General features: G+C 48.2%; 1 protein-coding gene across 1 annotated transcript in view; it reads left to right on the top strand.

Annotated features, from left to right (window-relative positions):
* Window positions 1-15,673, top strand: part of Vav1 (vav guanine nucleotide exchange factor 1) — a 49,890-nt gene that overhangs the window by 13,832 nt on the left and 20,385 nt on the right. Inside the window, exons 2-21 of the mRNA XM_021185850.3 lie at window positions 4,293-4,409; window positions 4,863-4,921; window positions 5,012-5,080; window positions 5,361-5,469; window positions 5,558-5,653; window positions 7,121-7,189; window positions 7,399-7,502; window positions 8,138-8,237; window positions 9,215-9,310; window positions 9,920-9,988; window positions 10,143-10,229; window positions 10,334-10,419; window positions 11,080-11,212; window positions 11,835-11,944; window positions 12,805-12,906; window positions 13,263-13,360; window positions 13,442-13,464; window positions 13,646-13,691; window positions 14,089-14,225; window positions 15,045-15,110. Coding sequence (XP_021041509.1) covers window positions 4,293-4,409; window positions 4,863-4,921; window positions 5,012-5,080; window positions 5,361-5,469; window positions 5,558-5,653; window positions 7,121-7,189; window positions 7,399-7,502; window positions 8,138-8,237; window positions 9,215-9,310; window positions 9,920-9,988; window positions 10,143-10,229; window positions 10,334-10,419; window positions 11,080-11,212; window positions 11,835-11,944; window positions 12,805-12,906; window positions 13,263-13,360; window positions 13,442-13,464; window positions 13,646-13,691; window positions 14,089-14,225; window positions 15,045-15,110 — 1,776 coding nt within the window. The remainder of the gene's footprint in view (window positions 1-4,292; window positions 4,410-4,862; window positions 4,922-5,011; window positions 5,081-5,360; window positions 5,470-5,557; window positions 5,654-7,120; window positions 7,190-7,398; window positions 7,503-8,137; window positions 8,238-9,214; window positions 9,311-9,919; window positions 9,989-10,142; window positions 10,230-10,333; window positions 10,420-11,079; window positions 11,213-11,834; window positions 11,945-12,804; window positions 12,907-13,262; window positions 13,361-13,441; window positions 13,465-13,645; window positions 13,692-14,088; window positions 14,226-15,044; window positions 15,111-15,673) is intronic.

Here is a 15,673-nt window from a genome sequence, read left to right as displayed (position 1 = left end):
TAAATAGTGGTCCACATGGAAGAGCGAGCCCTTGAGTGACCCGTGGCCTTAGGTAATGGTGGAGTGTCTTGTAGGGTTGATGACTGTCACAAATGGACCAGTTGTCTGTGGGGAGTTGATGGTGCTGAGGCTGTATACATGGAGACAGAACTCTATTTGGCTGACAATCCAAGATAGCTGAAAAAAAAATAGTTTAAATCTGGGGCTGTGCCCCAATGGGAAGAACATTTGTCCAGTGTGCACAGAGTCCTGGGTACCAGCCACAGCACCCACCCAACCTGGATGACTCCTGTCATGCCCAGCAAACCAAGAATACTTTCTTATCCTTGGCTGTACAGTGAACTTGAGGCCATCCTGGGCTGTATGAGAATCTGCCTCACAAACAGAAAGAAGGACTGTAGAGAGATGGTTCGAAGGAGAAAGTGTGCAGGCTAGTGTGCAGACTGGAGCTTCGTTTCCTAGAACCCAGTGGAAAGCCAGGAGGGGAAGTGAGACAGTCCTGTGATGAGATGGGACTCGGAGACAGGGGAGTCCCTAGAGGCTCCCCTCATGTGACTGGTGAGTTCACTGAGGCCCCATTGTCACTTCAGACAGTTATGACATGGTATGATCAAGACCATGCATTTATTAGTAGAGACTTAGACACTGGAACATGTAGGTTGGTGGAGAACTGTGCACATCATGGTGATGCGTGTGATTGATGGGAATGGAGAAGGTGATAATGGTGATGATGGTATTGATGGTGACAGTGATGGTAGTGGTGACGGTGGTGATGATGATGGTGATCATGACTGTGATGACAATAATCTCCAGATACTGAGGGCTCACACCAGGTCAAGCTCTTTGAATGGCTCTATCACTGCATTACCAGATACTGTAGACAAGCTCTCCCTGTATTTGTATTATTTCCGCTTACCTGCTTATAAATAATTCTATAGCTTGGTAAGTATGATTCTGATAAGGCTCTTTGGCTCAATAATTCTGAAGTGGCTTAGCGGGGCAGTTCACCCTTGAGGTTTCTCTTGAGGTCACAGCCAAATGTTAGATGAGGCACTTGATGGTCATTGGGTAAGCCATTTGAAGATCCACTTCTCAAGGTGGTTCAGCCATGCAGAACCTCAGATCTCCTCCGCAGCACTGATCGGGCAGCCTTACCCCATGGCTGTGGTTAAGTGATGCAAGAAGTCAAAGAGAACTCGCAAGGCCGCAGCGCCCAGTTATCAATACTTCCACCAATACTCAGTCATGTGCAGCAAGCTGCCTCGGCATGGGAGTGGCTACAAGAGAGACTACTGCATTTTCTTCACGGACACTGGGAGCTGGGCCCTATGATGGTCAGCATAGGGGCTGGTGGCCATTATCACACTGTTGGAATAGCTGTAGATTTATGATAATTCTCCAGGACAGAAGAGATGCCACAGTTGGTCAAATGCTGATCTGAGGAACTGGGTTTGAATCCCCAGCACTCACATAAAAGGTGGAAATATACCTGCAATTCCCAGCACTGGAAGGGGAGTTAGCCAGACAGCCTAGGCTAATTAGGGAGCTGTGGCTCACTGAGAGACTGGATAAACTGGAGAGTGATTGGGGAAGACATTCAATGTCAAATTGGTCTCAGCTCGCACACATAGCATACCTGCACATACATACAAACACAAGATTTCTGATAATTTTCAATATCTTGCAAGGCCAGCAGTCTTACATGATTTTTTTTAATTGTCAGAACATCTTGCTTAATTTTTATACTTCTATGACTTGCTATCCAATTTTAATAAATCATGTGACAAGTCCAATAATTTTCAAAAAATGGTTTTAGTATAAATTGCATTGAGTTTATAGTTCAGTCTTGGAATGGTTGAAATACATCTTTCCCCACTCCAAGGCTCAAAGGATGGCTCAGAAGAGGAGGCAGAAAGAACGCCAGGAGGGATGCTGGGAATGGCTTGTCTTCTGGACATGACATAGTCATGAATTGACCACAGCTGTGGGTCAAGGCAGCAATTCACCAGCATGGACTGGTGGGTAGATGGTGTTAGGCTCCACCCTCTCTGAGGAGCTAGTGACAGCACACCGTTTGTAGGGATGGAAATCATTCTTTGCAGAGGGTGTGGCTACTGGTGGGATTCCCATGTTCCAGTGAAAACCCCACACCCATGTGTACGCGTGTGGCACAAACTGCACTGAGTGGGCTATAAAAACCAAGAAGGAAATGAGTTTGTGAGGGGACCATGTTGAGGGAGACTTGGGAGGGTAGACAGGGTGAACACCAATATATTTTCATTGTATACATGAATGAAATTCTCAAGAATAAGGAAACATTAATATTAAGAAGAAAAAGAAGTATAAAAAATGAAGAAAAAAACCCAGCCCAGTTTTCTTTTAAAAGGTTTATTTTATTCTTGATATTGAAAAAATGTCATTGCATACACTAGCAAGATTTTGCTGATAGGACCCTGATATAGCTGTCTCTAGTGAGACTACGCCGGGGTCTAGCAAACACAGAGTGGACGCTCACAGTCAGCTATTGGATGGAACACAAGGCCCCCAATGGAGGAGCTAGAGAAAATACCCAAGGAGCTAAAGGGACCTGCAACCCTATAGGTAGAACAACATTATGAACTAACCAGTACCCTGGAGCTCTTGACTCTAGCTGCATATGTATCAAAAGATGGCCTAGTCGGCCATCACTGGAAAGAGAGGCCCATTGGACTTGCAAACTTTATATGCCCCAGTACAGGGGAACGCCAGGGCCAAAAAGTGGGAGTGGGTGGGTAGGGGAGTGGGGGGGAGGGTATGGGGGATTTTTGGGATAGCATTGGAAATGTAAATGAGGAAAATACCTAATAAAAAAAAGAAAAGAAAAAAAAAAGAAAAAATGTTAGCCAAGCATGCTGGTGCCTGCCTTTAATCCCAGCACTCGGGAGGCAGAGACAGAGGCAGGTGGATCTCTGTGAGTTCAAGGCCAGCCTTGTCTACAAAGTAAGTTCCAATATAGCCAGGGCTGTTAAACAGAGAAACCCTGTCTCAGAAAAACAGAAGCAAAAAAAAAAAAAAACAAAAAAACAAAAAAACAAAAAACTGTTTTGTTTTATGTGACCGAGTGTCTTGTGTGTTTGTCTGTCTGTGTATTGTGAACATGCCTGACGTCATGGAGGATATTGGGTTCCCCATAACTGGGCTATGGATGGTTGTGAGCCACCATGTGGGTGCTAGGAACAAAACCAGGGTCCTCTATAAGGTCAACAAGTGCTCTTACTCATGACCCATCTCTCTAGCCCTGCTTCTTGTGGCCTTTATACATAGATAAAATGGCATATGCTTACACCTCCATCCACCCCTCCCACTTCTCCTATGTCCCATCTAACACACTTTCTCCCAAGTTTGTGTCATTTTAGATAATTCATTATACCCTGTTAGTGCTGCTAATGTGTGGGGCACCCACTGGAGCTCTGAAACCCTACTGATGACCATACCCTCAGCAAGGCATGAATCTCCTACTCTCAAACCTATGTGCTGCCAAGAGCTCCTTAGCAAGGGTGGGGCCTAGGACATCTACCAGTCTATGCCAAGGTCAGCTGGCTTGATCCTGTGTAGGCACCCACAGCTGCTGTATAATAAAAGCATAACATTTCCTAGCTGGGTATGGTGGGTGACACATCCCAGCATTCATTATTACCTGGAGGCAGGAGGATTATACAAGTTCAGTGCCTAGCAGGGGTTGCACAGTGAATTCAAGGCCAGCACAAGGCGAGCACAGTTTTTGTTAGTTATCATTATTATTGTGGGTGTGACTGTACATGCATGCGCCACAGCTCCCATGTAGAGGTGAAAGGACAACTTTGTGGAGTCTTCTCCTTGTCCATCTTTGTGTGGGTTCTGGGGTTTGAACTCAGGCTTACACAGCACGCACCTTCAGCTGAAGAGCCATCCTGCCAGCCCTATTTTGTTTTTATTTACACATATATTTATTTTTTATATCTGTGTTTTCTGGTTTGCCTGTGTGTGTGCGTGTGTGTGTATGTGTGTGTGCGTGTGTGTATGTGTGTGTGTATGTGTGCGTGTGTGTATGTGTGTGTGTGTATTTGGGTGTGTGTATGTGTGTGTGTGTATTTGGGTGTGTGTATGCGTATGTGTGTGTATGTATTGTGTGTGTGTGTGTGTATGTGTGTGCATGCTTGTTATATGTGTGTATGTGTGTGTATGTGTGCGCGCGTGTGTATGTGTGTGCGTGTGTATGTGTGTGTATGACACACACCATATTGTATCCCCAGCCTCATTCCTCTTTCCCATAGTTCCTTTGTCTTAAGAACATTCGAACCTTCCTGTCTACTTGCTGTGAGAAGTTCGGCCTCAAGCGCAGTGAACTCTTTGAGGCTTTTGACCTCTTCGATGTGCAGGACTTTGGAAAGGTGAGCTGGATTCCCAGTGCCCAAAGACTGGACTTTGATTTATTTCTAGTACTGACTAGTATGCGTGAGTGCGCGCGCGTGCCTGAGGGTCTGCCTGTGCATGTGCCCATAGACTACTAGGGAGTTTCCTGCTTGTGAGCTTGGGGCATGGGGAACAAGTTCAAGGGTCTGTTCACCTACTTTCTGTGTGACCTTGGCTGGTGCTGTGTGGTTCTGCCCCTCTGATCCCTCATCTTTCCTGCATAACAAGTTATTGCCTTGTCTTGCCTGAGTGATTGTGTGGACCTGATAGTGGGGAGACATTGTCTGGGGTGCAGGCATGTATAGAAGATGCTGGGTTATGCTCCTCAAAGTCTGGTGGGCATGTCTAACATCAAGGGATAGCTTCAGGTGCTGGTAGCCTGAGGAGTGGGTATGGAAGGGAGTTTTGAGCAATTATGATCCTTATCACAGGTCATCTACACCCTGTCTGCTCTGTCATGGACACCCATTGCCCAGAACAAAGGAATCATGTGAGTAGAGCCAAGACAGTGAGGCTGGCCCATTCTTGAAGATACTACCCACTGTCCCACAGCCCTGCTTATGCCCATCTGGTTCCCCAGGCCCTTCCCAACAGAGGACAGCGCTCTGAACGACGAAGATATTTACAGTGGCCTTTCAGACCAGATTGAGTGAGTATTAGGACCTGATGGGTGCAGCTTGTGAGACACAGTGGAGACTGGAGCCTGAGAGACATGCATCTGTTGTGTGGTCTGAGAGGGCTCCAATCTGTCCTGGAGTCTGAAGGGACACAGATCTGTCCCAGCGTCTGACAGAACATAGATCTGTCCTGGAGTTTAGGGGGACACATTGCAAGACTTGGGGGGAGGGGTGGCATTGTGGACTTATTCTTCATTCTGAAAGTTTCTGATGGGTCTCTGGCTTGGGACATGGCCTGAATCTGTCCCCTAGTGACACTGCAGAGGAAGATGAGGACCTTTATGACTGCGTGGAAAATGAGGAGGCAGAGGGGGACGAGATCTACGAGGATCTAATGCGCTTGGAGTCGGTGCCCACGCCAGTGAGTGGGTCTGGGAAGGGCGGGGCAGGTGGGAAGGGTAGAGATGGCTGCAGGGAGCTTCACCAGCCTCTATGGTCTCTGCTCACAGCCCAAGATGACGGAGTACGATAAGCGCTGCTGCTGCCTGCGAGAGATCCAGCAGACCGAGGAGAAGTATACAGACACACTGGGCTCCATCCAGCAGGTGTGTCACACCCCTGGGTCCTGCCAGCCTGGGTCCTGCCAGGGGCATCTCCTCCCTGCCTCCTCCTAGGAGGCCTTCCTATGTAGCCCCCAGGCTGCCCTTAAACTCATAATCTTTCTACCTCAGCTTCCTGAGAGCTGGGATGGCAAACATGTGCCACGACTCCTGGCTTCATTGTTTAAAAAACAAAACAAAACAAAACAAAAAACCCAAACAAAACAAAAAACCCAAAAAAATTTAGCTTAGTAGAGATGGATAAATACACTAAACGACCCACTCAGTCAGTTGTTAAATCCAACGGTGGGCAGCCATTGCCACTGTTTAGTTATACTGCATGCTACTGTTCTCAATGGACACGTGGTATACCTTAACTGTAATCTGTAGGCTCCCCATTTTCCCCATCTGCCAGGACCCATGCACCCACTTTATGTCTCTGGACTCCCCCATTCTGCACATTTCCTGCTGAGAAGCCCCACCCTGCATGGTCTCACGGGTTTGGTTCTCTCACCTAGCACAATATCCTTGCGGTCTCTCCATGTGTGTTGGAGCCTGCTCATTGCTGGGCAATGTTCTAGCAAATAGATGAACCATACTTGGTCTATCATCTACTGGTTGGTATTTGATGGCACCCACTTTGTGCTATTAGTGATAACTCTGATTTGGAACAGTTGAATGTGATTTTTTTTAATGCACATCCCCTTTCTCTTGGTTTTTCTTTAATTTAAGCACTTGAATTTATTAATCTTATTTTAAGTGTGAGTGTTTTACCTGCATATATGTATGTGAAACTTGTGAGCATGTGGCAGCTTGGGAGGTTAGCGGAGGGCACCAGATCCACTAGAACTGGAGTTGTGGAGCTCGAGAACCACCATATGGGTGTTGGGAATTGAACTGGGTACCCTGCAAGATCAACAGCATGGAGCCATCTCCTCATCCCTCCTTTTTGTTTGTTTTTTGTTTTGTTTTGTTTTTTGTTTTTGAGACATCCTCACTATGTAGCCTGGCTGATCTTACACTAATGATGCCCTTGCCTCAGACACTCTAGCACTGAGATGGCGGGCATGTGCCACCATGCCTAGGTCTCCTCTTCTTTTGCTCTGTCTCTGTCTGTCTCAATTTCTAATTCTTTGTATTTGCCTGTCTCTATTTCTGTGTTTCTGTGCATCTGTCTGTGTGTCTGTCTGTCTGTCTCTGTGTGTCTGCCTCTATTTCTATTTCTATGTTGGTATCTGTGTCATTTTGTAACTATCTCTGTTTATGTCTCCATCACTCTGTCTGTCCTTCAATCAGTTCGACTGTCTCTTCCTTGCCATTTCTGTCTGTGTTGTCATTGTCTCTCTCTGCATCTGTTTCCTAGCCCCTTTCTGTTGGTGTGTCCCCCCTCCCCCACTCGTCCTTGTTTCTGTCTCTTTGGGTGACCTAGATGGAGGATCTTCTTCTGTCTTACCTTCCTTTGGATCTCCTCAGCACTTCATGAAGCCCCTGCAGCGATTCCTTAAGCCTCAAGACATGGAGACCATCTTTGTCAATATTGAGGTGAGCTAGAAGGTTCTAGGATGTCTTTGTCTTTTCCAAGAGGATAATCTGTGACTGTCACTTGCCCTGGGACATGTGTATGACCTCTTTCTCTGCTGTTCTGTTCTATCTGTGTCTGTGTCCGTGCCTGTGTCTGTGTCCATGTCCATGTTCGTGCCCAGGCTACAGCCCCAGCCGCATCTCTGTTTTCCCTTTTTCCCTTGGGGTAGGAGCTGTTTTCTGTGCACACCCACTTCTTAAAGGAACTGAAGGATGCCCTGGCTGGCCCGGGAGCAACAACACTGTATCAGGTCTTCATCAAGTACAAGGAGAGGTGAGACATGCCTGACTGAGTGGGACACTGAGAGGCATTAGAGACTACTGGGCAGGGTTCTTCATTGGATGAGAGTCAGAGGCTGAATAAATCCAGGACTTGGGGAATTCTAGGGGGGGCTCCACTCTGACCACGCCCCTAGCCCCTTACTGGGGGATTCCAGGCAGGGCCTCCACCCCTGACCATACCTCCAGCCTCTCACTGGGGGATTCTAGGTGGGCCTCCACCCCTGACCACACTGAGCCATGCCCTCAGAGCTGGCTTTCCCAGCTCTCCTTTGATTTTTACTTCCGTGTGTGTCACTGGGAAGCTACTGTTTTCTCATCTATGAACTGGCATGTTCAGGGACACAGTGAGGACTGAATAAACCATTGTATAAGGTACATAGCAAAGGGCTGGCACACAGTTGACGCTCAATAATTGTGAAGTCAACAACCATTGGTCACAGGCTGTATTCTGCACTCAACCATTAACAATTATGTTAGACCTCTGGGAGGTATTGTTGCCAGGCCTGTGTTACAGAAGGGGAGACGGTGGCTGGGGTTATGCATTTGGGCTGAATGAGGCCAGAATGGGTGTTTAGATATTCCTGACTTCACAATCACCCTTCCGTGGTATCCCACCCTGGCCCACAGGTTCCTGGTTTACGGCCGTTATTGCAGTCAGGTGGAGTCAGCCAGCAAGCACTTGGATCAAGTGGCCACGGCACGGGAGGATGTGCAGATGAAGCTGGAGGTGGGACTGTGCCACCCTCGTGGGACCCTCCCTCTGCTTTATGCGTCCTGGGGAGCACAGGGAAGATGGAGTTGGGTTTATTTTGCCATTTACAATCTTTTGTGTGTGGGGTATGTGCAAGCTTGTATGTGCCCATCCATGGTCCATGCATGCATGTGTATGTGTGCGTACGCATGGCCAAAAATCTACACAGTGTGTCTTCCTCTATCTATCACATTCCACCTTTCTTTTTAATTTAATTTTATTTTTTGTGGGAGTTTTGCCTGTGTGTATATATCTGTACACTGCGTTTGAGCAGTGCCTGTGGATGCCAGAACAGGGCATCAGATCTCTTTGAACTGAAGTTAAGGATGGTTGTGAACCACCTTGTGGGTGCTGGGGATCGAACCCAGGTCCTCTGCAAAAGCAGCTGGTGCCCTTAACTACATAGCCACCTCTTCATTCCCTTTTTTACATCTATCTATCTATCTATCTATCTATCTATCTATCTATCTATCTATCAATCATCTATCTGCTTTCTCTGTGTTCACATGCCACAGTGTGTCTGTGAGGGCACCAGGGACTGGACTCAGTTGTCAGGTTTGACGAGCCTCTTTACCTGCTGAGCCCCGTCATCAGCTCCTCCACCTTGTTTGTTAGACAGGGTCTCTCCCTGGGACTGGAGGCTTGCTCATTTGATTAGGCTGGCCAGCCAGTGACCATGTGATCACCAGGGGTCAACCTGCCTTTGCCTCCTGAGTGCTGAGCTCGCAACTGCCTGCTTGCACCAACATGCGTGGTGGTTTTTATTTGTTTTGTTTTGTTTGGCTGTGGGTTCTGGGGATGGAATTCAGTTCCTCATGCCGGTATGGTAAGCACCTCACAGACTGAGCCCTTGTCCTTAGTCAAATCCATTTACCCCTCCTCCCCTGCCTCCTGCCCTCCTCCTGCTCTGTGCCTATGTGTTTCCATGATGCTCCTATTTTCCACCCTGCCAGGAATGTTCTCAAAGAGCTAACAATGGCCGATTCACCCTGCGGGATCTGCTGATGGTGCCTATGCAGCGGGTGCTGAAGTATCACCTCCTCCTCCAGGTGCCAGCACACGGCTGGGTCCCCTTGGGTGTGGCTGGGTGACACCCTAGTCTAAATTTTGTTGCTGCAGTAAAAACATACAGGCAAAAGCAACTATAAGGGAGAAAGTGCGTGCCTGGGAAGTCAAGGCAGGAAAGGCAGGAAAGAAGCAGCTAGTCACACCCATAAAGCGCAGAGCCAACTGAACGCACGCTTGCTCAGTCTTGCTTGGCTAAATCTCCACTTACACAGGTCCAGGATCCAAACCCGGGGACTGATGCCACTCACCAGGAGTGGGTCTTCCCACCTCTACGAACGCAATTAAGACAATCCCCCATAAACACACGTGCGCACAGGCTAACCTGATCTCGAGAGTCCCTCACTGAGACTCTCTTTCTAGGTGATTTTCGACTGTGTCAACATGACAATTAAAATGAATCATTACAGAATCTGGGCTGGGCCTAGATTCTAAGGCCCCAGAGGGTGGGGAAGGCTGGCTTTGAGAGGTTGGGTACATCAGCTATTGGGTTATGCCCCAGTGTCTAGGAGGACCTAGTGGGTCAGCATCAGTTGGAAGTTCTGGGGGATCGGGATCGGCCCAGGTTAATTCTAACACCTTGGTGCTCACAGGAGCTAGTGAAACACACACAGGATGCTACAGAGAAGGAGAACCTGCGGTTGGCCCTGGATGCCATGAGGGTGAGTGAGCGGGTGCTGCAGATTGGGTACCCATGCTGGCAGCAACCTCTCTGCCTCTACTAGCCGGCTGATCTTTTACCCTTGGTTGTGGAAGGGATTGGTCTGGGGGGCGGGGGGTAGGCAAGAAAGCTTGTTACCATTTCCCCACTCACAGGACCTGGCACAGTGCGTGAACGAGGTCAAGAGGGACAATGAAACCCTACGGCAGATCACAAACTTTCAGCTGTCCATTGAGAACCTGGTGAGGGGTGGAGCTGGGTGGGCCAAGGGTGTGGACCTATGGGCAGGGTGCCGGTCCTCTTCCAGGGGAATCTGTAGCTAGACACCATTCTGCCTACCGTGCAGGACCAGTCTCTGGCTAACTATGGCCGGCCCAAGATTGATGGTGAACTCAAGATTACCTCAGTGGAGCGTCGCTCAAAGACGGACAGGTGGGTAGAGCCAATGGACAAGGGAGGAGAAGTTGTAGGCAGGGCCAGTGCTTAGGCAGAAGGTGGAGGAGAGTCAAGTGAGTCTGGGGGAAGGCTTGGGCAGTAGGTTGGGCCTGATTTCTACATAGGCAGGTAGGTGGGCAGGTTCAATATAGATTTGAGGTGAATCTATGTGGGGGTATCATCTCTTAGTTTTGAGAGAGTGTGTGTACTAGGCTGGTCTTGAACTCAAAAGAGATACACCTGTCTCTTCCTCCTGAGTGCTGGGATAAACGGGCGACTGACCCCATGCCCAGCTAAAGCCAAGTTTTTAGACAGGCAGGTAAACTTGGATCTGAGGTGCAGTCTAGCCAGGGGGGCGTGGCTACACCCTAGACAGAAAGGTGAGTGGAGCCAAGATATACCAGAAGGATTCTTGGTGGGGCTAGCTTCCGGAACGGACTTGTGGGCAAAGTCATCCTAGGCTTGGGGAGCAGCTTGATGGATGTGTGGTTGAGCAAAGTTGGACAGGACCAACTTGGATCAAGATAGGATGCACAGATGAGCTTAGTAAGTTGGTTAAGGTTAGGATGCGAACCCACCGCAGAGCAGGCAGAGGCCTAGGAGATGGCAGGGGGACTGGAGGGGTTAGATTTGGGCCCCTGACTTGGAGGCTCGCAGGTATGCCTTCCTGCTGGACAAAGCACTGCTCATCTGTAAACGCCGCGGGGACTCTTACGACCTCAAAGCCTCGGTGAACTTGCACAGCTTCCAAGTTCGAGATGACTCCTCCGGGGAGCGAGACAACAAGAAGGTGGGACTCTGCCACCGGGTCTCGGGGGTTGCCTGCATGTGGAAGAGAGAGAGAGAGAGAGAGAGTTTAAGGACCTTGGGGTGCCTGAATGTGGGGAGAGAGAGAGGGAGAGAGAAAGAGAGAGAATTTAAAGACTTGTCCTCCAATCTTCTCAATCTCATTGAAAAATTCTTGTGTGAGTTAGAGTCCAGAGGCAACCTCAGGTGTCATTCTTCAAGGACCATCCATCTTTTAAAATTTTTATTATTATTTTATTGTATTATTATTATTATTATTTTGGAGACAGAGTCTCTCACTGAGCCTGGGGCTTGTCATTTAGGCTAGACTGGCTGACCAGGGAGGCCCAGAGTCTCCCGTGTGTCTGCTTCCCCAGCTCTAGAATTATAAGCACATGACATCACTCTTGATATTTTTAATGTAGGTTCTGGGGTTTGAACTCAGTTCCTCACTGACTTTTGGACTTGCTGATGTGTGTTTGGATGGTCTAGACAGTCTTGTTTGAACACACCCATGTATGTGCCCTGGGCAAGAGTAGTTTATTACTCTGAGGGATGAAGGACAGGTGGGATGTGATCCTGCCTACTGCAGGGGATCCATTTGTGATATGTTTTTCCATACACAGTGGAGCCACATGTTCCTTCTGATTGAGGATCAAGGCGCCCAGGGCTATGAGCTGTTCTTCAAGACTCGGGAGCTGAAGAAGAAGTGGATGGAACAGTTCGAAATGGCCATGTGAGCCTCCTTTTCCTGTTATTTGGTTTGATTCTCACTTCACAAAAACATCAGCAGCAATAAACTCAAAACAAAAATAAAACCCCTAAAAGATAAAAATAAAAAACCTAAAGCAAACAAAAACAGCAACAAACTAAAAACAAAAAGACAACAACAACAACAACAACAACAACAAAACATACAACAAAACCCAAAAAGGCCCCAAACCAAAAATACAAACCCAAAAACTCGAAACCAAAAAACCCAAACCAAACACCTCCCTACCCCACCTCCAAAATCCCCAAAATTAAAACCAAAGACTGTGTCCTCACATTTCTTCCCACATTTTTCTTCATTTCCTGCTTTTTCTTCTTCCCTTCTTCTGGCCTTCCTCCATGCCCCCCCCCCCCCCACTTCTCTGTTTCTCTCTCTTTACCTCTCTCTTTCTACCCAATGTCCTCCTCCTCCTCCTTCTCTTCCTCCTCTCTCTTCTCCTCCACTGCCCTTCGTTCTGTTGATGTGAAAATTATATAACTAACCCCAAACATCTCACAGCTACAATTCCGTGGCATTTAACGCATCTGAAACGTGTAATTAAAACCCTCTCATCTTAGCTCAAAACCCTCTCATCACCCTCAAAGGAGACCCTGCACCCATTAAACAACCACTTTCCATCCCTCTCCTTGCTTTCGGCACCTGCCCAGCTGTTTCCCCTCTCCGCTGATACTCACAACACCTTGTCTCACAATAGCCTGAAGCTGGATACAACTCCAGCACCTATGGACAGATGCCCAGATACCTTGATACTTTACTCTGTAGACAGCTGTTCATCCATGTTCAGGATGAAGGACTGATTCTTTCATTTCAAATTCTCTCCCCAGCTCCAACATTTACCCAGAGAATGCTACAGCCAATGGGCATGATTTTCAGATGTTCTCCTTTGAGGAGACCACTTCCTGCAAGGCCTGCCAGATGTTACTCAGGTGCGTATCTGGGCGATCTTGAGCCTCGAACTTGCTTGGCCTATCCTCTCTGCTTGAGAGGCGGGAGGCCCTACTGTGACCCATTACCCCTCTTCTAAACCTCTCCCTTCTCCTCTTCCTCTGCTTCCCTTCTTCCTCTCCTCTTCCCGCCTCTTTCTCCTCTTCCTCCTTTTAGATAGTGTCTCCCTCAGAAGCCCAGGCTAAGCTTGGATGCAGTATTTGCTTCATCCTTTCAATGATGGAATTGCAGGTGTACATCACAAAATTTGGCCTTGGCTTTCTTTCAAAGGACATATATTGGTGTTTAGGGTGCCAGTAACTCTCCATGTCTCTCCTTTATCTCTCCTCCATTGCAGAGGCACATTCTACCAGGGATATCGCTGTTACAGGTGCCGGGCACCTGCACACAAGGAGTGTCTGGGGAGAGTGCCTCCCTGTGGTCGTCATGGGCAAGGTATTTCTAGGATAATGTAGGGAAGTGGGCTAGCTTCTCTGTAGGGGAGTTTCCTTCTGAACGAACTTTTCCCTTCCATAGATTTCGCAGGAACCATGAAGAAGGTAAGATCTGATTTCATTCTGTACTTGGGAAATCACAGAGGCTCATGAGAGAGGAACCAGAAGACCCCAGGAATGAGCACCGTCATCCCTGGCTGGACAGGGACAGTGAAGGGCTAAGGAATCTCCTGCCTGGGAATAGCGTGACTATGTCTATGCCTACTTTCTTCATCCCTCCCTCCAGGACAAGCTCCATCGAAGGGCCCAGGACAAGAAAAGGAATGAATTGGGTGAGTGTGCAGAGTGCTATGAGGGAGGCAACTGCACGAAACTCAAGAAGAGGGAGGAGGCCCCACCCCTGACCACGCCCCCAACCTCTCAATGGGGGATTCTAGACAGCGGCTCCACCCCTGGCCACACCCCTAACTCCTCACTGGGGAATTCTAGGCAGGGGCTTTACCTCTAGGCAACGGTGTATTTTCATTTTCCTCAGTGTTTACACTACAATGGTATTGCTGGGAACCAGGGTAGATACCCTTATCTTCAGTAGATGCTGTCCAACTTGTGTTCTAGTTTCTCCTCACCATCATCACCACTTGGTATTATCTATCTTTTTCTTGTTGGGTTTAAAGACACAGCGTTGAGTGTTCTACCGACCATGTTGTTTCATCTCCTTCCACCTTCCAGGTCTGCCTAAGATGGAAGTGTTTCAGGAATACTATGGGATCCCTCCTCCACCTGGAGCCTTTGGGCCATTTTTACGGCTCAACCCTGGGGACATTGTGGAGCTCACTAAGGCAGAGGCTGAGCACAACTGGTGGGAGGTATGGACACTGGCTGCAGGAGCCAGAGGCAAGGCATGCGTGTGGAGTTCTGGATACAAATGGCATGAAGGGGTCAGAGCGGTCAGAGCACTACCTCATGAGGCTCTTGAGTTGCTTCCTGAGGAGTACGAGAGTAAATAAGGTCATGATTATGGGCTCAGGTCAAGGTCATGGGTGCAGGGAATCTGAGGGAGTGGGGTCATAGTCTCAAGAGGTTCTGGAGTTGGCCCCTGTGGGAAAGGTATGTGAATGGAGATGTCTGGGGATGGTCACCTTCCTGGGAACCTGGTACTCCTTGGTAGCGCTATAGCTACCACAATGTCTTTTCTTCTGTAGGTTAGATTTTATTTTACTTTTTTTGTGGTTCTGGGTATGAATCTCAGGGATTCAAGGGTGCTAAGCAGCTATATGTTGAGTAACATCCTAGACTCTCACTGAGAGATTCTAGGCAGGAACGCCATCCATGAGCCATGCCTCCAACCTCCCAGTGGGGCATTCTAGTCAGGGGCTCCACCCATAAACATGTCCCCAGACCCTCAATGAGGGATTCTAGGTGGGGGCTCTAACCCTGAGCTACATTCTCAACCCCTTACTGGGAATTCTAGGTTGGGACTCTACCTTTGAAACATGTCCCAGGTTCCTCATGTTGAATGAGAGATGAATGAATAATACTATCCAAGTATCCATTGAAAGAAATGGCTACACACGTGCAAGTGAGCAGGTTCTCTCTCTCTCTCTCTCTCTCTCTCTCTCACACACACACACACACACACATACACACACACCATTCTGATTATGTTTTGTCTCCTGCCTCTTTAGGGAAGGAATACTGCTACAAATGAAGTCGGCTGGTTTCCCTGTAACAGAGTACATCCCTATGTCCACGTAAGTGCCTCAATTCTGAAAGGGTCAAGGGTTCAGATAGAGCCCTAGTAGACTGGGCCAATCAGGGAGGTGAGAATGAGTCGTGGATCATTCATGTGTCTTAGCCCCTCCCTGTCCTGTTTATCGTGGCAGGTCACTTCTTGCCAAACCAAGACCTTATCTGCTTCTCTGTGCCACCTTTAGTCAGCATGTGACTGCTGATGTAGAAACCTCTTGCTTTTTCTGTGAAACAACTTGCATTTCCCCTGGGGTGTCCTGTGGGATGGAGCAGATGCTTAGAAGCTGGGCCAGTCCCTAGCTTCTTTCTCAAACACTGAGCTGAATCGTGTGAAGGCATCATGGCCTCCTTCTTCCTCACCATGCTCCTCCTGACAGACAGATCTGTTGTTTCCTCCCCAGTGGCTCCCTGTTCATAATTTCATAATTATCTCTCTCTCTCTCTCTCTGATAAATACAAGTCTTGGAGAATTTCCTACATACATAAAATACATTTTGATCATATTTATTCACCATTCACCCCCTAGTTCCTCTCAGATCCACTTTCACCCCTACAGACTTTGTGT

The sequence above is a fragment of the Mus caroli genome, unplaced genomic scaffold, assembly GCF_978045245.1.
Source record: "Mus caroli unplaced genomic scaffold, Mus_caroli_1 scaffold_18, whole genome shotgun sequence".
Lineage (NCBI taxonomy): Eukaryota > Metazoa > Chordata > Mammalia > Rodentia > Muridae > Mus > Mus caroli.
The sequence above is the reverse complement of the archived record's forward strand: the minus strand, read 5'-3'. Positions and strand labels throughout refer to the sequence as shown.